Below are 22,490 nucleotides of genomic sequence, written 5' to 3' on the forward strand. Positions count from 1 at the left end.
ACACGCTTTTATTTTTTGTTGTCTTAGGCTACCAGGCTAAAAAAGCTTGCTCGCTACCCTAACTTCCTTTCATGGGCAACGTTAGTTAGTTAGTTATCATTAGCCTTCTACATCTAGCTACATATTGAACTCCCATTCTCTCCAGCCAGGGGCACAATGTATGAATTACTGGTTGGATCAGAATCACTATTATAATCATTGGCCAGTATGGAGAATGAAGTAAAACCACAAGTCCAAATCCATATCTCCATCCATGGCTAATTTAGGAAAGGGACAATTTTAGCTAGCTAGCCACCGGAAGACAACAACGCGAGATGAAACAATTTAAGTTATTTCTGTCAATGACGCATGCTCTCAATGCGATTTGATAGGAGTGAGGCCAAGTCCAAACTGTCTTCCCGTAACACTTTTTTTGGTGCGCCAGGACCATTCACAGTTGAGCTCACTCAATTTAGCTCAACGCTGATTGGCTATTCTTTAAATAAACAATTTGTCAAGGGAGGCCAATATGCTCACTGGATTCCCTTGCATTCAATGCTTCGGGCAACAATGTCATACTGTTTTGGAATAGACAGCATCAGATAGATGGCCTACACATACAGAGACAAGAGGGGTGCTGTTGCTGTCTCCGGTGAGATACATTCAGCCACTTGCGAATTGAAGGAAAATGATGAAACAGAGAGAGAGGAAAGCTAAATAATTGTATGTTTTTTTCATGGTCATTTTGGGGGGAGGCCTGGGTTCCCTTGGCATCCATGAATACATGCCACTCGTTATCACTGTGCTTTTAACCATCTAAAAGTACAACCAAATTCCAATGGAAAAACAATGTTAGAGTTTTGGTTTAGTTGTCACCAAATGTCTATCACTGCGCTTTCAACCATATAAAAGCACAGCAAAGTTCAAATGGGAAGACAATGTCAGATATTTTGTTTATTTATAACCAAATCACCTGGATTGCAGTTGAGGTGACATTAAAAGTACATGGTGCAAGGTCAATTCTGTTTGAGATTACTCACAGATTATTACAGCAATTGTGAAGATATCCACAAACCTGACACAACCTTTGCATGCTATCTTGAACATGCACACTGTATATGATTACATAAGAAGAAATGTATAGTTACAGTAACATCTAAACACCAAGATGGCGCCCGCAGACATGGCAGCTCTGCTTCTAGCGCCTTAGCAACTTTGCAGTATTTAGTTTCGTTTGTGTGTTATTTCTTACACTATTATCCCAGAACGTTTTTTGTGTTATTACATACAGCTGGAAATTGGTTTTGGATATCAGATCGTTGGTAACTCACCAGCACCACGACCAGGAATATGACATTCCCGAATTGGATCCTTTGTTCCAACCCCCCAGGGCAATTGGACATTCGGAGTAGCATTCTAGTCCGACTCAGGAGGCAGGCACACCATCCACCACTTCCGAGTATATTACTTGCTAATGTTCAGTCTCTAGACATTAAAGTAGACGAGCTCAGGGTGAAGATCTCCTTCCAAAGAGACATCAGGGACTGTAACATACTCTGTTTCACAGAATCATGGCTCTCTCCGGATATACTGTCCCCATCCATACAGCCAGCTGGGTTCTCAGTACATCACGCAGACAGGAATAAAGAACTCTCTGGGAAGCATAAGAGCGGTGGCGTATGTTTCATGATTAACCACTCATGGTGTCATTGTGATAACGTACAGAAACTCAAGTCCTTTTGTTCACCCAACCTAGAATAACTCACAATCAAATGCCGACCGTATTACCTCCCAACAGAATTCTCTTGTTATAGTCACAGCTGTGTATATTCCCCCCCAAGCCGATACCACGACGGACCTCAAGGAACTACACTGGACTTTATGCGAACTGCAAACCACATATGCTGAGGCTACATTTATTGTAGCTGGGGATTTTAACAAAGCACTTTTGAGAAAAACGCTACCGAAGTTCTATCAATACATTGACTGTAGAACTCGAGCTGGGAAAACACACGGCCACTGCTATTCTCTCTTCAAGACCCTCCTCCGCCCTCCCTTCGGCAAAACAGATCACGACTCCATTTTGCTCCTCCCTTCCTATAGGCAGAAACTCAAACAGGATGTACCTGTGCTAAGATCTATTCAACGCTGGTCTGAGCAATTGGAATCCATGGTTCAAGATTGTTTTGATCAAGCGGACTGGGATATGTTCCGGTTATCCTCAGATGATAACATTGATGTATACACGGACACGGTGACTGAGTTCATCAGGAAGTGTATAGGGGATGTTGTTTCCACTGTGACTATTAGAACCTACCAAACCAGAAACCATAGATAGGTGGCAGCATTCACGCTAAACTGAAAGCATGAACCACCACATTTAACCATGGCAAAGTGACTGGGAAAATGGTTGAATACAAACAGTGTAGTTATTCCCTTCGTAAGGCAATCAAATAGGCAAAACGTCAGTACAGAGACAAAGTGGAGTCGCAATTCAACAGCTCAGACACATGTGGCAGGGTCTATAGACAATCACGAATTACAAAGGGAAAACCGGCCACGTCGCAGACACCGATGTCTTGCTCCCAGACAAGCTAAACACCTTCTTCGCCGCTTTGAGGATAACACAGTGCCATCGACGTGGCCCTCTCCCAAGGACTGGGGGCTCTCCTTCTCTGTGGCCGGCGTGAGTAAGACATTTAAGCGTGTTAACCCTTGCAAGGCTGCCGGCCCAGGGGGCATCCCTAGCCGTGCTCTTAGAGCATTTGCAGATCACCCTGTAGCACTCACTTCTGTCATCATGAAGTGCTTTGAGAGGCTTGTTACAGATCATATCATCTCTACCTTATCTGACACCCTAGACCCACTTCAATTTGCTTACCGCCTCAATAGATCCAGAGACAATGCAATCGCCATTGCACTGCACACTCCACCTGTACTAGAGGAATACCTATGTAAGAATACTGTTCATTGACTATCTCAGCCTTCGACACCATAGTACCCTCCAAGCTCATCATCAAGCACAGTGTCCAGGGTCTGAACCCCGTCTTGTGCAACTGGGTCCTGGACTTCCTGACGGGCCGCCCCCAGGTGGTGAAGGTAGGAAACAACCCTTCCACTTCATTGATCCTCAACACGTGGGCCCCACAAGAGTGCATACTCAGCCCCCTCCTGTACTCCCTGTTTACCTGTGACTGCGTGGCCACACACGCCTCCAACTCAATCATCAAGTTTGCAGACGACACAACCATAGTAGGCCTGATTACCAAAAATGATGAGACAGTCTACAGGGAGGAGGTGAGGGCCAGGAAAATAACCTCTCCCTCAACGTCAACAAAATGAAGGAGCTGATCGTGGACTTCAGGAAAAAGCAGAGGGAACATGCCCCTCTCCACATTGACGGGACCGCAGTGGAGAAGGTGGAAAGCTTCCAGTTCCTCGGCGTACACATTCACTGACGATCTGAAATGGGCCACCAACACAGAGAGTGTGGTGAAGAAGGCGCAACAGCGCCTCTTCAACCTCAAGAGGCTGAAGAAATTTGGCTTGGCCCCAAAGACCCTCAAATACTTTTACAGATGCACAATTGAGAGCATCCTGTCGGGGTGTATCACTGCCTGGTATGGCAACTGCACCGGCCACAACCGCAGGGCTCTCCAGAAGGGGGTGTGGTTGGATAGTTGCATCTGAGCCCCATCATTGGAGGCACACTGCCTTCCCTCCAGGACACCTGCAGCATCCGATGTAACAGGAAGGCCAAAAATATCATCAAGGACATCAACCACCCGAGCCACGGCCTGTTCATCCCGCTACAGTATCATCCAGAAAGCGAGGTCAGTAGAGGTGCATCAAAGCTGAGACCGAGAGACAGCTTCTATCTCAAGGCCATCAGACTGTTAAAAAGCCATCACTAGCCAGCTATCACCCAGGTAATCAACCCTGCACCTTAGAGGCTGCTGCCCTATATACATAGACATGGAATCACTGATCACTTTAATAATGGAACACTAGTCACTAATAATGTTTACATATACTGCTTTACTCATTTCATATGTATATACTCTTTCTATTCTACTGTATTTTAGTCAATCCGACATTGCATTTTAGTGAATCCGACATTGCTCGTCCTAATATTTATATATTTCTTAAATTTATTATTTTACTTTTAGATTTGTGTGTATTGTTGTGAATTGTTAGATGTACTGCATGGTTGGAGCTAGGAACACAAGCATTTTGCTGCATCCACAGTAACATCTGCTAAATATGTGTATGTGACCAATACAATTTGATTTGATTTGAAAATGTGGCCATGAATGTCTTACTCATTTTAAGGTTGAATGCTACATTAATTTGTAAGATAGCTTTGACTTTAGGCTATTTATTTACTGTATTACAAAGAAAATGTTGAATTGTGTTTGGTTGACAACACAACCAAGTATCAGCTTTTAAAGGAGCTGTTTCTACTGCTTGGATAGTTGCATCTGAGCCCCAATGACTCAGTGGCGACCCGTCATTCAGGGTAGAGCACCAACTGTTTGGACCTCCACCAGCTTAAATGTTTTTTCATGTAATTCTGGCATTCATTTGTGTCTGTTATCAGTTTAGCAAACAATGTAAACTAAAAATATAGTTGACAACCAACCACAATTCAATATCACTAAATATTAAAGTTAAATAAACCAGAGCTTGAAACACATTGGTTAATTAGCTTTGTTAAACCTACCCTTTGGAATGACTTCAATAGCAACAGTGAATCTATTTGTTTGGAAGTGGAGATCTCTAAACAATTATTCTCATGATAGTACATTGGTAATAATCAGTGACAAATATCATAGCAGGACTTGATTAAAACCCAGGTTGGGAAACCAAAGGGTAACTATAGATACATTCTCCAGTAGGAGGTGCTGCCCAGCCTATTGTTTTTTTCTGATAGTGGATATAATGTTGAAGATCTGACATTGTTTTAAACATACAAATTCAACATATTTTACACAAGGTTTGTTTATGTTGAAATTGGGTTACCGTGATGATGTATAGCATGTTACTGTACAGCCGCTGCATTCCAATTTAGGATTTATCAGTCAGATCTGCCATTTTCAACCAGTATATGGCTACGAGTGTAAAGGGCAACGATTAATTTGAATGAAAAGTGAATATATCGGAGAGTACATATATCAAAACCAATCCTTACCTGGAGAGTTGGCCAGAGATGCATGGAACACAGAAAAATTTATCAAGGCATATGAGGCCAGAAAGAAGTTTGAAATGATGGGAGCAATGACATTCAGCTCAGCTAAGGGGAGAAATCACAAATAAAACTATAAATAAACTGATACATGAGTGACAGGGAAAGAATGAAGTGGATATTTTCAAGCATTTTGTACACTGTAGTAATCTGTTTGTTGGCCAGTTTGGAAACTAGAATTACTTCATTACCCATAATGCTCAATAATGTACAAAAATACCTACCAATAAGAATGAAGGCCAGACCAATACAGAAGGTGAGGACGTAGCCCCGTAAAGGTTCATTGTTCTTTCCATATCCCTTAGCAAAGACATGGAGGCCTGGGTAGATGTTGTCCTTGCACAAAGCCTAAACAGCCACACAAATACACTGAGAAACCAAATCCAAGCATATAAAGTGGGAAAGGTCTAACATCCAATTCAATTGACTGGATATACTGTATACTCGTTTTTGACATAATATTGGATATCTAAAATAATGTCTAAGGGGCGGTTTCCCGGACACAGATTAAGCCGCATACGTGTCTTTTTGTTGAGCAAAACTTTTTGTGGAATGTACTACGCTGCGTTCAGACCCCCGCACACTCAAGGTCGTCGAGATATATAGTTTCCTTGTCGGCCTATTTGGCGGGAAACTGTGAAGAGAGCTGTAGCCGATTGCCTGTTTCTGTTTCTGAGTCTTTTATTAAAGAATGTGAATGTTGTGTTTCTTTGCTGCTTTTCATTAAATCATGTAGCTGTTCTTTAGGCTATGGGCAGAATATTATATTTTGTAGCATAGGCTACCGAATTTATGACAATAAACAGTTCATGTGAAAAAGGCCAATATTTGGTTGTTTCAATTGAAAAAATACTCTTTGTCACATGACAATAGCAATAGCAACATTATGATTTTAGAGACACAAAGTAACAATAGCCTCTATGATTAAAGGGATCGGAGTCCATCTACTATTGGGCTCTCACCATCATCATCATCATTATTTACATCATTCAAATTCACCAAATCACTTTGTTTACAAGCCTACTCATTTGTTTTCATTAAAAGTCCTGAATGATAGATAGGAAAATACCATTGGGTGTTTGCCTAGGCTATCTTACACTATTGCACACAATAGCCTTCAGTGTCCAATCCGATGCACAGAAACATATGAAAACATTAACTCATTACCTTGATGCTTTCTTTGTTACATCTTGTAGACCCTGCTGCAAATCAAGCAGATAATCAACTGTTTTTGCATCGCATGCTATCTCACAACAGCTGTTTGTCACTTGAATGCCATTCAGAAAAATCCTGGATTAGCTGATGATGGTTGACAATAACACTAGGCCTAACCTAACAGCTGGACACCAAATGCACATCTAACAAGTAGGTAAATTAGCATACCCATAGCCTATTGAAGAACCAAGCAAGTTAGGTGACTTTCGGGTAAAAGCGTTCGATTTTGCAATTGAATACATCGTTTTGGATTTGTGTGCCCATAAAAACTGTTTTCACGGCATGGCTTAAATTATCATTATGAATATTTGATAAAGTGGTGCTGCCATTATTAGTTCACCATCTCATAGATTAGGTTTCTTAGTGTATTCATGATTGATTCGAATGAAGCTTTCAGAACATGTGCACTTTGCCTACTGGTCAATTATCTCACAGTCATCTGGACACTTTCCTATGTGCAGTGCAGGTCAGTTATATTTTTGTCTCCTTTTCATATCGAAAAAATGGTAGCTTTTGATCACAGAGCGACCAGCCAGCTGTCACATGTTTATTTATTTATTTTCTACAATATTCTGCCCATATGAAGAAATGTATATACAGTATATTCTCCATTGGCATGCTTTTAGGTCCAGGCCCAATCTGTGTCTGGGAAACCGTCCCTAAAAATGTACTCCTCGAAAATACTCGAAACATAACAAATACTGAAGGAGGGTTCTCACCTGGAAGACTTTTGGGGCACTGACGAGAGAGGCCAGGGCTGATGACAGCGTGGCAGAGAAAATACCAGCAGTGATCAGAGGTCCAAACCCAGACACCAAACTCATGACCTAGCCAACAACAAGCCTAGACGTTACTTCACTAGTTGGCACCTTCAATGATATCAGGCAACACACACATTCTCTCATGAACTGAGATTAAACTACAGCTATTGAAAAGATTGAAATGCAAAAACAAACATCATGTTATAGAGGGTACCATAGGGATGCTAAGCCATTAGTGGTAGTGGGGAGAAAGTCATGCAAAGTCATGGCAAAACACCTCAAGGTATAAGAGCATGTCAGAAAATACAAAAAGATTAGTGCTAACCATGACCAATTTGTAAAAGGCTTGCAGTGTGTATTCATAACAAAAAAACAACAACAGCAAGGTGTATTGTTCAACTCTATGTCTGCCGTGCAAACCAATCGACAAGTGCCTTTGTCAGTAATGCCATGTAAGTGCACTTGGCTTTGGTACTGGGTAACCCTGTACCACTTGCCTATGATATCAGTGTCACAAAGAGGGTGGGTGCCTACGCACAGTGGTTGCTGTCAATGGTCTCATTCAAGACCTAGAGAATGCCTTGTGACTCACAACACAAGCACTATTATCCCAGCTCCCATTGTTTACCACTAACTAACACTGCAAGCCCCTACATCTATTGTCAAAAATTCAAGCAGAAAGGAGAATAGCGTAGTGAGAGAAATGCAGCTTCTGAACTGCCGTGAGAGACAGAATAATTATTTGCAGCCCATTTTATCACTAAATTGCCCAACACTAACCCAAATCAAATTCTCAGCGCTCCACATCAAACAACTACCATGGTGTTAAAGGATCATATAAGGTTACAATCTCTTTTATAAGGCTCTATGCCAGGTGACTATTTTAAAGAATAATTCCTTTTGGGGAAAAAGCATATCTGAAAACATCCAAGCAGAGCATTGTGCTAGACTAGAGGTCAACTTTCAGCAGAGGTAGGAGACCTGCTTCTACCAGTAGTTTGAATGACAATCAGAATCAGGGTGGGGGTTATAATGCGTGAGACTATTTTAAAGGGGACGGTTCACCTAAATTACAAAATTACGTATTGGTTTTCTTCCTGACAGCGACCAGGTAAACAAAACCAAAGCAAGATAGGTGTCTTACCTTGTCCATAAACTGCTTACAGGGTAAGGAAACCAATATGCAGTGTTGTCGTTTGGGTGAACTATCCCTTTAAGTTGTAGGCTCTCTGGCTAAACTTTGTTACATCATGTGAGGTTAATAATTATTGGAGGTGTATGTTAATGTCAATGTTAAGATAATCCTACACATCACCCCAGGCCCAGACATACTTGGAAATCGTTCATAAGTCCAAATTTGCAGCCTCCTTCCTTACAAATCGAGAAGTCATAACCAAGTGTGCAGGCAGCATCCGTGCAGTTCAAGTCACTAACACTGGAGGTATCATTGTGATCGCCAGTGGCGTCTCTAAGGATACAAGATCCTGTAAGAAAGGATGAGAATATTAACTTGAGTCTTCAATTAACCTATTGTGGAATTTTTATTCATTTTAAACAGTGTACCCGTCCTGCTACTGTAACTTCATGTTCATTTTATAAAGAGAAAGATTACCAGTAGAAACAGTCACTGCCACATAAGTAATTCCAGTTATAAGGATGGCCAAAAGAGTGCCCTTTGGAATGGCTGACTGAGGATCCTGGGGGACAGAACAAAATATTTCTCAATGTTTTGTTGTGAATACATTAAAAACGCATGACAGTTTTTGCTCTATATTGAAAGAGCTCCATCTTGAAAAATTCACTGCTGACATGCACCCTTTCTAGGGTTTATATTAACAGTGGACTAATGAACAAAATGCTAAAATTTAGTTTTCGAGTGTACAGTTGTCACACCCTGACCATAGTTTGCTTTGTATGTTTCTATGTTTTGTTTGGTCAGGGTGTGATCTGAGTGGGCATTCTATGTTGGATGTCTTGTTTGTCTGTTTCTGTGTTTGGGCCTGATATGGTTCTCAATCAGAGGCAGGTGTTAGTCATTGTCTCTGATTGGGAGCCATATTTAGGTAGCCTGTTTTGTGTTGGGTTTTGTGGGTGATTGTTCCTGTCTTTGTGTTTGTTACACCAGATAGAGCTGTTTTCGGTTTTTCATGGTTTTTGTATATTGTTCTATTTTCATCCTTATTAAAGCTGTATCTAAATAACCACGCTGTGTTTTGGTCCGCCTCTCCTTCAACAGAAGAAAGCCGTGACAACAGTAGTGTTCCTTTAAAGGCCCAGTTAAGTCAAAAATGTGGTTTCCTGTGTTTCATATACATTACCACACTATGGAGGTTGAAATAATATTGTGAAAATAATGATAATACCCTTTTAGTGTAAGAGCTGTTTGAAAAGACCGCCTGAAATGTTTGCCTGTTTTGGTGTGATAGAGTTTTGGCCTGCCTGGTGATATCACCAGGCGGTAAATTAGTTATTTGACCAATAAGAAAGAGTTCCAAACCTCTGCCAATAATAGTGAGTTTTCAGTTTCCTCCTCCACACTCAGACCTAGGGTTACAACAGTGGTGTAAAGTACTTAAGTAAAAAATACTTTAAAGTACTACTTAAGTCATTTTTTGGGGTAGCTGTACTTTTACTTCACTACATTTCTAAAGACAATCATGTACTTTTTACTCCATACATTTTCTCTGACACCCAAAAGTACTGGTTACATTTTGAATTCTTAGCAGGATAGGACATTTTTTCAATTCACGCACTTATCAAGAGAACCTCCCTGGACATCTCTACTGCCGCTGATCTGGCGGACTCACTAAACACAAATGCTTAATTTGTATATTATGTCTGAGTGTTGGAGTGTGCCCCTGGCTGGGGCACTCCTGGTTTGCTTAATATAAATCATTTATTTGAAATGATTTATACTTTTACTTTTGACACTTGGGTACATTTTACCCATTTTATTTATTTTGAATATTTAAGTATATTTAAAAACCAAGTACCTTAGACTTTTACTCAAGTAGTATTTTACTGGGCGACTTTCACTTTTACGTGAGTCATTTTCTATTAACGTATTTTACATTTACTCAAGTATGACAATTGGGTACTTTTTCCACCACTGGGTTGCAAAACTACCGGACTTTTACTCAAGTAGTATTTTACTGGGCGACTTTCACTTTTACGTGAGTCATTTTCTATTAACGTATTTTACATTTACTCAAGTATGACAATTGGGTACTTTTTCCACCACTGGGTTGCAAAACTACCGGTAATTTATCAATGTTACCAGAATCTTCAGTAATTTTGGTAATTAAGAGAAAATAGATGGCAATCTATTGTAACTTTGGTCATTTATACTGGAATTAACTTAAAACAAATGTATTCACATATAGTATTATTTTTTGTATAAATCTGTGTCCATATTGTCCATGAGTTTCTAGTAGATAGACCATTTGGTCCAAGAGAAAATAGCCTAATTAATAAAAAAACATCTAAACAACAATTTTCAATTACTGTACCTCTGCAACTCATCCAACTATTTACTTTTCCCACAACTGCCACCTGTTTGAAGCCAAAACATTGACAAGAAAAACATTGGCATAGTAAAATAAATATAAAGGATATTAAATGCTGAAACCCTCATATCAAACACCAATAGTATTCACTAAGTTGATGGTTTATATTTAGGATCATGTTTTACAGCCTTGTCATTCTATTTCTCAAATTATCTTATTTAATTATTTCATATATTTTACATGTGATAAGTACAGAGAGAGAGCCAGAGATAATTGCAGACACGTGATAAGTTTAATAAAGTTTAAATTTAAAAAAAATAATCTACCCAAAAGGGCCACTAGAAGTATTTTGATAGATTACATAAAATCCTTGAAATATACCAAAATTCTGGTAAAGTTTCCAGTAAAATACCCTCCCTTTGCAACCCTACTCAGACCACTCACAGACAGTCTTTGCAAAATTCTTGGTTGAGAAATTGCTATCTGCTAAGAAGCTTTTTTTGTTTATTTTTTACCGTTTTAATTGAACACAATCACAGTAAGGTACTTCATTGTTACTGGGAAAGGATTTGATATTGATATAAAATGGCTGCATTGGACCTTTGAGAGAAGCCAAGGTCTTACTGTAAGGTCTCCTGAGATGTTGGCACCTGCCAGGATGCCTGTTGCAGCCGGAAAGAAAATGGCAAACATGGAAAAGAACGTCTCGCCGTCTCTGAAATCCGGTCCCATGTTCTCCATCATGATAGCCGCTTCGGATGAAAAAGAACACAACGTGAGAATTTCATCTTGATTCAATGGGGGCAGTCGTAAGCCATTAAATATAATGCTAGCCTGTGTGCCAGTCTGTTTCTGCACTCTTGCCAACTCCTTATGGAATTGTCCTGCCAAAGATGTTTTCCTTGAAAATTACAATTAGGTAGGCAAAAGCACAAACACATCTGAGATTAGATTAATGTAATGCATGCTCAACAGAAGGAGAATTACAATTTGGGATATGGAAATGAGTGCATAGTTGAACTATCAGACAAACCTTTGTAGCCAAAGAAGCCTTTGGGCTCTTTTGACTCCATGGTGATGACGGTTCCGATGAAATAGTTGAAGATGGCGGCCAAAAGAATGACCAACAACACAATCTGGGCCTGGAAGGGAATGTTTGGTCAGGAGTGGTACAGAGTTTTAACACGTTTATCTGCCAGAAGTTCCATAAAGTCACTACGGCAAGAGTCTAAAGTAAAGCAAGGTTTCTTTGTGTTACTATGTGTGACAGTGCATTGCTCTGTGGGTCTTACCTTCGCCTCCCACTCCATCCCTGCCACTGAGATGCCCAGAAGCAGGATGACAGTGAGGGTGCCCACTATACGGACGTCATTGAGCTCATCTGTCATCAGGGCATCTACATCCTGTCAATCAGGAAACAATCACCCAGGGCTGTTACTGTTGTTGCTATGTAAAATGTCAACATGGCACACAGCGATCCAATCAACGTTCACTATACAGGCATATCAAATGTTCCTTACATTAAGCATCTCAACGACAGTTTCAGCAAAGCCCACAACATACATGGCCACAGCCACAGCATTAGCAAAGGCGAAGATGAGACCAATGGAGCCGCCAAATTCAGGGCCCAAACTCCTTGATATGAGGTAATATGCTCCACCTAAAATAAGATGAAGAATTGAAGACGGGTTAGACCAGAAACATGCTATGGTTAGACCAGAATCACAATTCAAGCGTGTTAATGCTCAGCACACTATAACTGACTTTAAAGGTAATTTCCGATTGAGCTGACATTTTATGCGTTTATTGTGATTGTGATGTCCGCAAATGCTGGAACATTGCCTTTAAAATCCACAGTGTCGACAGCCAGGGGCGTCTGGCACCAGAAAAATCTGAGGGGGCACAAATACGTAAGGATGGCTGGGGGGGTGGTCTGAAACAGCTTTTTCCTGCAATCTAGAGCCATAAACATTATGCTTAGTTCTATATAAAAAAATAAGTATATTTTTCTGCATATCTAAGCATACCTCTTGAGCTGTCTGTATCCTCCTGACAGTAATTCTTTACAAAAACTAACTAAATATGCTTCTCACATCTCTGAGGAAATCTGGGTAAAAGATTGAAAGGAATGTGAGTCTTATTCAGTACGTTTAATTGCTTGCTTTCTAGAAAAAGAAGGTCTACCAACCTTGCCCGCTACTTTAACTTGATCGATAGGCTGCAATGCTTTTGGTAACTAGCTATGAGGTTGGGAGATTGGGAACCTATCTGGGTTACACTAAAAGGGCATTATCATTTTTTTCGACAAATCTGAGGGGGCACATGCCCTTCTGCACGGGCGTGACGCTTCTGTCGACAGTGCTCTACGGATTTAATCCCGGCATCATGAAGGATCCCAAAAACTTTACCAAATTAATACTCCTTACAATCTCTTCTAATACCTAATTTATATAATTCTGCTACAGGATCCTAATACATTGTTAATATATTAGCATTTCATCAGGAATAAAGCTTTCCCTTACCTCCTCGCACAAACCCATTGGTTGCTATGGCTGAGGTGGAGAGTCCAGTGATGGTGGTTACAACTGTTGCCATCAGAATAATAACACATGTCAGACCTGTTAAAAAAAGGTGAGCAAATTATCTTTTAGTAGATAACTTTCTCATCATGCTTACAGGTAAAATCGATTGGGACAAAGGCCTGTAGGAATTTGTTTTACCTGACCTGGAAAAACTCTGGACCCTAGTTATAGACCATGTTACTAGGCCCACTTGGTCAAAAAGCATAATAATAATATACCTCCAAGTATATCATTTTATGGTAACAAACTTTACAACAAGGGGTGTGTTTATTTTGTGTCACCTGGTGCCCCAGGTGGGTGGAGATTTCACTTTAAGACCAATGGAATGGTCTAAAATGAACAAACCCTGAAAGCGGTTTGGGTGATGCAAAACTAACACGCCCAATGCTCAAGCAATACTATGAGGTTTGAAACCTTAAATATTTTGGTCTGGATTGAACATGAGTCATCACCTACGTACCAATGCCTGCCTGTCCCACGATCCATGACATGCGAATAAAGAGCATCACACCCCAGATGTTCAACATGCAACGTATCTGAAAACACAGACACACAGGTGACAACATTCATGTTACCAACACATACTTCTATAGTGGGGGGAAACCATTCATTTGAAAGCTTGTTTTTAGATTTGTGTTGGATGTCTTTGAAATGATTTACATTGATGTGAAATTCAATGATTCATCACAGAGCAATAAGGAGCACATGGTAGAGTTTGAATAGTTCTAAAAGAAAAAAACGGGATGTTTGGGCCAGAGAAAACAAAATGTTTAGTTCCCAGATCCAGTTCTGGTCCAGATCCAGTACTAACCAGGACACCTTTGACCCAGCCAAACTTGATGGTGCCTCCCTTTGCTTGTTCCTTTGTTCCTTCTTTGGCTGCAGCCTCCTCAGCAAGAGTAGACTCCTCCCCAATAGGAAAGCCATCCTCATCCAATGTCTCCTGAAAAATACCACACATAACAAATGCTGACAAACATTAATGGCTAGATTCAATCCGATCGCCTATGATCATATTAAAGGCAACGTTTCCGAGTCTGCGTTCGCTTCATATGTGACCCGAAGGCAGAAATGCCTTCTCAAACATGTGAACTTTCATGTGCCTTCATAACAAACTTGTATGCCATCTGTAAACACAATTGTTAAATTACGAGCCTTGTTGGTTAAGCCACAGAAAAGGTTTGCAACCTTCCCACGAGCCATGATTGGCTAAGATATTGTGTGGCCTGGACATACCGAGAAATTAGTTCAGATTGATCTGCCATAGAAGGCTTCTGTCTATTATTTTGAGCTCGTCAGTGTTGGTAATCCTGTCGAACGTGGCTTTTAATTTTTTTGATTGTGTTGTGGACCTGCATAAGTATTGCTCTCCACTTTCTGGAGGATCACGTTTTGAAATCAATGGAATTAGAGTATAATAGTTAAATAGATGGAGAAAACACCTGTCTTCAATTACATCTTCAAACTAACGGAAACCGTGGTATGGCATTCTTGACAGGGAGATGCGTCCATCATGCATGATGATGTATACACTTAAGATAGTCTAGCGTTAGCTAGCTACATTTTCAGATATTACACATTTCAAATTTTGACAGAAAGTGGTTTCATTTCAAGCTGTGTTCATTGTTGCTTAACTAGCTAACGTTAGCTGTCTGGCTCGTTAGCTAACGTTACGTGAAGTGTGTGATCTTAAACATTTTTTTTTACCTAGGTAGGTTCATTGTTTACCCAGCTAGCTAAATACAAGTCCTAAGATAAAGTGTACGGTTAGCTAGCTAGTAAATGTTAACTGGCTGGCTCGTTAGCTAACATTACTTGTGTGTGAACTTACACTTTGTTTACCTAGCTAGGTTCATTGTTTACCTAGTTAGCTATATGTCTTAAGTTAAAGTGTACTGTTAGCTAAAGTTAGCTGGCTGGCTTGTTAGCAAACGTTACATGACGTGTGTACAACACCCGTTGAATATGGCCGGTGTCAGTAAACATCTGCAAAAAAGCCTAATGAAATTGTTGCCAGCAGAGCTGGTTAGGCTGTTTTCATGTTATCCATAAGTAAACAAATCATCGGCCAGAGCGTCAAGTGTGCGCTACGAGAGCGAAACAAGTTGGGTGGAGCTAAAGCTTAAGATGGTGTGAACGATGCTGAATGGGTGTAGACCTAGATACCAAAACATTCAAAGGCCAATTTCTCAAAAGTGAGTTTACAAGTTAATCAACTTTCAAAGCAGAATTACTCTCCCATTTTTCCTCAAATGTAGTGTACGATGTACCATTTTGTAGCTCTGAGTCTCTACTTTTATCCAATGTAGAAAACACAATTTCAAATGTTGCTACATAAGACTGAATCCAGGTGTTGAGTTATGTCGACTCAATTGGAAATTACCTTTAACCCTAAAAGCGGCAACATATTTTTTGCTATAATGTGGATCTTCTGATGAACTGAAAATCGGAAGTTCAAACAATAACAAAGGGCCACCCCGTCACTGTTTTGGTTAACAGCTGAGGGATGGGGCTGGAGAAATGTGACTAATCCCTTTCAAATTCATAGACAGAGCTATGAATGAAAGGACTGACCATGAATGCTTTCAGAATAATAGTTGTAACCATGTTTTGCATTGTCTGCATTATTTACAAACAATGGCGTAACACAAGCTTATATTTTGGGTTCTGATGGGGTATGACAGTTGAACTAAGGTCATGAGGCATTCCTAAATTATATTCTTCAAGAATAATTGGGTATATCACTCATTTAAGGGAGTGGCTCTATGACTGGATTATCTGGAGTTCTTTCTGATAGCTAAACAACCTTTCCTTCTGTGCATGTGCTAGTTCGGCAGCCTAGAGATGGAATAGGCCACTCGGTCGAATTTCAATTATGTACTATCTATCAAATCATTCTGTGTTGCATGATCACTGAGAAGCAAAATAAAAGTTGCATGTTATCTATGGTTAAAACTCAGATTGTTTTGCCCCAATGCAATGTGTAGACAGGGCTCCCGAGTGGTGCAGCGGTCTAAGGCACTGCATCTCAGTGCTAGGGCCGTCACTACAGACCCTGGTTTGATTCCAGGCTGTGTCACAACCGGCTGTGATTGAGAATCCCATAGGATGGCGCACAATTGGCCAGCGTTAAGAATTTGTTCTTAACTGACTTGCTTAGTTAAATAAAGGTTAAATAAAATTGTAAAATAAAAATGTTACATGATGTCATGTAGGCTAAATGCATTTGTCTGACGTCTGCTTATGTTTGTGCTACTGCAATATCCTTAGTTACAACAGACAGAAAAGGTTGCATCTACATATTGATCATGTAGTCCTATATTAGCCTAAAAAAAACATTACCGTTCAAAAGTTTGGGGTCACTTAGAAATGTCCTTGTTTTTGAAAGAAAAGCAAATTTTTTGCCCATTATAATAAACATATAATTGATCAGAAATACAGTGTAGACGTTGTTAATGTTGTAAATGACTATTGTAGCTGGACTATGGAATATCTACATAGGCATACAGAGGTCCATTATCAGCAATCATCACTCCTGTGTTCCAATGGCATGTTGTGTTAGCTAATCGAAGTTTATCATTCTAAAAGGCAAATTGATAATGAGAAAATGTCACGTTCTGACCTTAGTTCTTTTGTTATGTCTTTGTTTTAGTATGGTCAGGGCGTGAGTTGGGTGGGTTGTCTATGTTCGTTTTTCTATGTTGTGTTTTGTGTTTGGCCTGGTATGGTTCTCAATCAGAGGCAGGTGTCGTTAGTTGTCTCTGATTGAGAATCATACTTAGGTAGCCTTTTCCCACATGTGTTTCGTGGGTGATTGTTTCCGTTTCAGTGTTTGTCCCATCCGGGACTGGTTTCGGTTTTCATTTTGATTATCTTGCTTTTTTGTATTTTCGTATTCATTCCTATTAACATACATGATGGATACATACCACGCTGCACATTGGTCCTCCGATCCTTCCTACTACTCCTCCCCGTTACAGAAAACCTTTTTGCAATTATGTTAGCACAGCTGAAAACTGTTCTTCTGATTAAAGAAACAATAACACTGGCCTTCTTTAGACTAGTTGAGTATCTGGAGCATCAGCATTTGTGGGTTCGATTACAGGCTCAAAATAGCCAGAAACAAAGATCTGTCTTATGAGACTTGTCAGTTTATTCTTGTTCTGAGAAATGAAGGCTATTCCATGCGAGAAATTGCCAATAAACTGAAGATGTCATACAACTCGGTATACTACTCCCTTCAAAGAACAGCGCAAACTGGCTCTAACCAGAATAGAAAGAGGAGTGGGAGGCCCCGGTGCACAACTGAGCAAGAGGACAAGTACATTAGAATGTCTAGTATGAGAAACAGACGCCTCACATGTCCTCAACTGGCAGCTTCATTAAATAGTACCCGCAAAACACCAGTGTCGACGTCAACAGTGAAGAGGCGACTCCGGGATGCTGGCCTTCTAGGCAGAGATGCAAGAAAAAGCTGTATCTCAGACTGGACAATAAAAATAAAAGATTAAGGTGTGTCCTCCCACTCCCACTCCACCGGGGCCTCCCACTCCTCTTTCTATAATTACAAAAGGGTTTTCTAATGTTCAATTAGCCTTTTAACATGATAAACCTGGATTAGCTAACACAACGTGCCATTGGAACACAGGAGTGATGGTTGATAATAATGGGCCTCTGTACTCCTATGTAGATATTCTATTAAAAATAAGCCATTTCCCACTACAATAGTCATTTACAATACAACATTAACAATGTCTACACTGTATTTCTAATCAATTTGATGTTAATGGACAAAAAAATTGGCTTTTCTTTCAAAAACAAGGACATTTCTAAGTGACCCCAAACTTTTGAACGGTAGCCTGTTCAAATCGTCGCAGGGAACGGAGGGTGGAATGGGGCGGTTCGATCTGGTCTCCTTGCCTCAACCTTAATATAAGAGTCTAAAAATGGGTATAGCAATTGCAGTTCGCCCCTTTAAAGTACAATTCAGTTCCATTTGTGCAATACAATGCAATATTCAAATTCAACTTCCGTTGGCACTAATATCACTCTATATCACGCTTTCCTATGGAGATGAAACCTTTGACATGCAGGTATGCATGTACAGTTGAAGTCGGAAGTTTACATAGACCTTAACCAAATAAGGATCACCACTTTATTTTAAGAAAATATATTTTGTGAAATGTCAGAATTATAGTAGAGAAAATTATTTATTTCAGCTTTTACTTCTTTCATAACATTCCCAGTGGGTCAGAAGTTTACATACACTCAATTAGTATTTGGTAGCATTGCCTTTAAATTGTTTAACTTGGGTCAAATATTTTTTGGTAGCCTTCCACAAGCTTCCGACAATAAGTTGGGTGAATTTTGGCCCATTCCTCCTGACAGAGCTGGTGTAACTGAGACAGGTTTGTAGGCCTCCTTGCTCACACACACTTTTTCAGTTCTGCCCACAGATTTTCTATAAGATTGAGGTCAGGGCTTTGTGATGGCCACTCCAATACCTTGACTTCTTTGTACTTAAGCCATTTTGCCACGACTTTGTAAGTATGCTTGGGGTCATTGTCCATTTGGAAGACCCATTTGGGACCTAGCTTTAACTTCCCGACTGATGTCTTGAGATGTTGCTTCAATATATCCACAAATGTTTTTCTTTCCTCGTGATGCCATCTATTTTGTGAAGTGCACCAGTCCCTCCTGCAGCAAAGCACCCCCACAGCATGATGCTGCCACCCCCGTGCTTCATGGTTGGGGTGATGTTCTTCGGCTTGCAAGCCTCCCCCTTTTTCCTCCAAACATAACAATGGTCATTGTGGTCAAACAGTTCTATTTTTGTTTCATGAGGCCAGAGAACATTTCTCCAAAAAGTACGATATAGGACTTGTTTTATGTCGATATAGGACTCGTTTAACTGTGGATATAGGTACTTCTGAACCTGTTTTCTCCAGCATCATCACAAGTTCTTTTGCTATTGTTCTGAAATTGATTTGCACTTTTCACACCCAAGTACGTTCATCTCTAGGAGACAGAACGCGTCTCCTTCCTGAGTGGTATGACGGCTGCGTGGTCCCATGGTGATTATACTTGCGTACTATAGTTTATCCAGATGAATGTGGTACCTTCAGATGTTTGGAAATTGCTCCCAAGGATGAACCAGACTTGTGGAGGTCTAAAAAACTGTTTTCTGAGGTCTTGGCTGATTTCTTTTGATTTTCCCATGATGTCAAGCAAAGAGGCACTGGGTTTGAAGGTAGGCCTTGAAAAAAAAAAATTACTTGTGTCATTCACAAAGTAGATGTCCTATCCGACTTGCCAAAACTATAGTTTGTTAACAAGAAATTTGAGGAGTGGTTGAAAAACGAGTTTTAATGACTCCAACCTAAGTGTATGTAAACTTCCGACTTCTACTGTATACATAAACATTATGCAATATCTAGATTATTAGATATAGAAGGCCTAGAACCTGTGGTTTGAATAGATGTTACAATATTTCGGCCTGTGGGCTGGACTGATGTATCTACTCTGTCCTCCATTACTAGTGACCTGCCCCCATGAGAGGCATGTGAGTGATCCAACAGGATAGCGTGGCTATAAAGTGTTAGAGACCAGAGACTGGGACACTGGACCATTGAGTATAGGGAAGGGAGAGAGAACCACGGCAGCATTGTTTGTTGGTGGCTGCAAAGGCTGTCAGTTGCCAAGAGTAGCCGGTGATCAGGATTTGGGCATGGTCAGAGAGAGCATTGTCTGAACAAAATGTGTGGGTCATGCCCCTGATGTCACGCTGTCCATTCAAAGGACTGCAAAGGAGAAGAAATGTCCCTGTGGAAGGGAATGCTGTGATTGTGACAGACGAGGTCACTTCAGCTTAGCATAGACACTGGCAGTTGTGATACAGCATCAATGGACTGGCCATAGGGCGTTCTGGCAAATTTCTAAATGTTGATTTTTTAGTGCAGAATGACTATTATTTGGGTAATAACGAGGGGCCTCATGGAAAACAATGGGCCGGGCTGGGGGCCTCTAAGGAAAAAAATGGGCCAGTGTGTTATAAATGCACAGGTTGATTTTAGGTCCCAGTCTGTTCCTGTGGTACAGTGTCACTAGGGCTGAATGTAACAGTATAACTTTAGACCGTCCCCTCGCCCATACCCGGGCGCAAACCAGGGACCCTCTGCACACATCAACAACAGTCACCCACGAAGCGTCGTTACCCATCGCTCCACAAAAGCCGCGGCCCTTGCAGAGCAAGGGGAACTACTACTTCAAGGTCTCAGAGCAAGTGACGTCACCGATTGAAACGCTATTTAGCGCGCACCGCTAACTAAGCTAGCCGTTTCACATCCGTTACATAAGGATGAACTATAGATTTACATGCAGTGCTTTCAGAAAGTATTCATACCCCTTGACCTATTCCACATTTTGTTGTGTTACACCCTGAATTTTTCTCACCCATCTACACAATATACCCCTTTTTTATACACTTGGCACCAATATAGGCTATCTCGAGGCGTGCGCTATCAATCCCCACCTGTTGGTAAATAGCGATGTAGTGGCGCGTCAAAACAGAAGGTGGTAGCAGGTTACATACCTTGTCAAGCTCATCGTGTAGCTCCGAAAGAGTTGGTCGTATCAACTTATCTCCAAGAGGCGCTTCTGTTTGTCGGTAGAAATCGATGTTTGGGACAGCATCAATTGTGTTATGGCCAAATGTTCGCATATAATACGTATTTGAGTGGGTATCTGAAATGTTAGTATGACCGCTTGCGGACGAACGATGGCTGCCCGTGCTCCTGACAGTGTCACCATTCTGAGCCACATCAGATGCATCCGTCCCTATTCCACCTGAATCAAGAAACTTGACTACGCTAAATCTCCCTTTGGACTCCTCTCCACCTGCCGACCCCTTACTACCAGTCGTACCCGTAGTTCCATCAGTCCCTCCCGACGTGCGCTCTCCAGATGTGACGGGTCCTAACTCCGTTACCTCTGTCACCTGAAACCTGCTTTGACCTGAACCCGCTGTCTTGAGAGCTGGTTTCTGACCTGAAGGTGATGACATGTCCACTGAGTAGTTATCACTGTATAATCAGATGTATTGCAGAAAATTGTTTTGAAAAGGACCATTTAAATTCATTCCTTCAGCAAGGTATGCATCAGTACTCAAGCCAAAGCTGCGCCCTGAGCATCTATCTACCCGATCCACTCTCTCCTGTTCTGGACCCCAACAGTGATGCCTCGAGTGTGGGTCGAATGTTCTGAGAAATTAGCAACTCTGAGTACGTCACTCGCCAACACAAGGTCTAGAGGTCGCAGGGCAGCGTCAAGGAGCAAACATGCAAATTTGTCCATGCGCTTTTTGTGTGCGCTTTTCAACCGCAGACAACCCACTAAGATTATTAGCTTTGAATGTATGTGAAATTAATATTTTATTGTCATGTATAGTTGTTCATTCACAGATCTCTAAAGTCAGGCAACTATTTCACTAGTGATTTCAATAGAAAACAAGTGCTACATTGTAAACCTTACTATAACTCCCTAACCCATTAAATAAATTGAGTCATGCCTACTCAAACATCTCCAACTGTCTGTAAAAACCAAATCATATAAGTGGTACTCACTCAGATGTCAATAAAACATGTTAACACTTAGTTTTTTTGTGAGGAATGTTAACAAATATAAGGTCATTGAGTAACTATAACTTTATTTATCTTTGTTCTGCTAATCTAAAATTAACACTTTTGCAAGTTAGGATTATTTAATAGTTTAATGTCAATTTAACATTTATTCAATTATTATTATAATTATTATTATATTGTTTTACGTCTTTATCATTATAAGTAAAGTAATAGTTAGACACATTGATATTTGAGTAAAACACACTTGATTTATTTTTGTTGTGCTGATAAGCAAATTATGAATACTTAATAATTGTATGTTCTTGCAACAACTTCCCTCGTTTTAAAATAGAGGACTGTGGGTAATTACATTTTTTGGACTTTGATACTTTTACTCAATGTTGTATGCATGTTTGAAGAAAGATAACTATATTTTTAAAATAGTATTTAACAGTTTGTTGCGCTATGAGGTGTAATGGATCATGATGAACAGATATCAAAACCGTTGGGCAAATTGACGTTCAATAATGAAACAGACAAGCCATTCCCAGACAGACAAGCCATTCCCACTATCCTACTATTGC

At 40.5% G+C, this 22,490-nt stretch overlaps 1 protein-coding gene across 1 annotated transcript in view; it reads right to left on the minus strand.

Annotated features, from left to right (window-relative positions):
• Positions 1–21,559, minus strand: part of LOC109884529 (solute carrier family 12 member 2) — a 35,561-nt gene extending 14,002 nt beyond the window's left edge. The window contains exons 1-13 of the mRNA XM_020476496.2: positions 20,880–21,559; positions 14,100–14,231; positions 13,749–13,824; positions 13,229–13,324; positions 12,227–12,366; positions 11,999–12,109; positions 11,740–11,848; positions 11,331–11,458; positions 8,813–8,897; positions 8,533–8,684; positions 7,159–7,266; positions 5,449–5,572; positions 5,171–5,272 (exon numbers count right to left, since the gene is read on the minus strand). Of these exons, the coding sequence (XP_020332085.2) occupies positions 5,171–5,272; positions 5,449–5,572; positions 7,159–7,266; positions 8,533–8,684; positions 8,813–8,897; positions 11,331–11,458; positions 11,740–11,848; positions 11,999–12,109; positions 12,227–12,366; positions 13,229–13,324; positions 13,749–13,824; positions 14,100–14,231; positions 20,880–21,350 (1,834 nt within the window). The 5' untranslated portion in view covers positions 21,351–21,559. The remainder of the gene's footprint in view (positions 1–5,170; positions 5,273–5,448; positions 5,573–7,158; positions 7,267–8,532; positions 8,685–8,812; positions 8,898–11,330; positions 11,459–11,739; positions 11,849–11,998; positions 12,110–12,226; positions 12,367–13,228; positions 13,325–13,748; positions 13,825–14,099; positions 14,232–20,879) is intronic.
• Between the last annotated feature and the right edge of the window lie 931 nt (positions 21,560–22,490).

This window comes from Oncorhynchus kisutch, linkage group LG3 (assembly GCF_002021735.2).
Source record: "Oncorhynchus kisutch isolate 150728-3 linkage group LG3, Okis_V2, whole genome shotgun sequence".
Classification (NCBI taxonomy): Eukaryota; Metazoa; Chordata; class Actinopteri; order Salmoniformes; family Salmonidae; genus Oncorhynchus; species Oncorhynchus kisutch.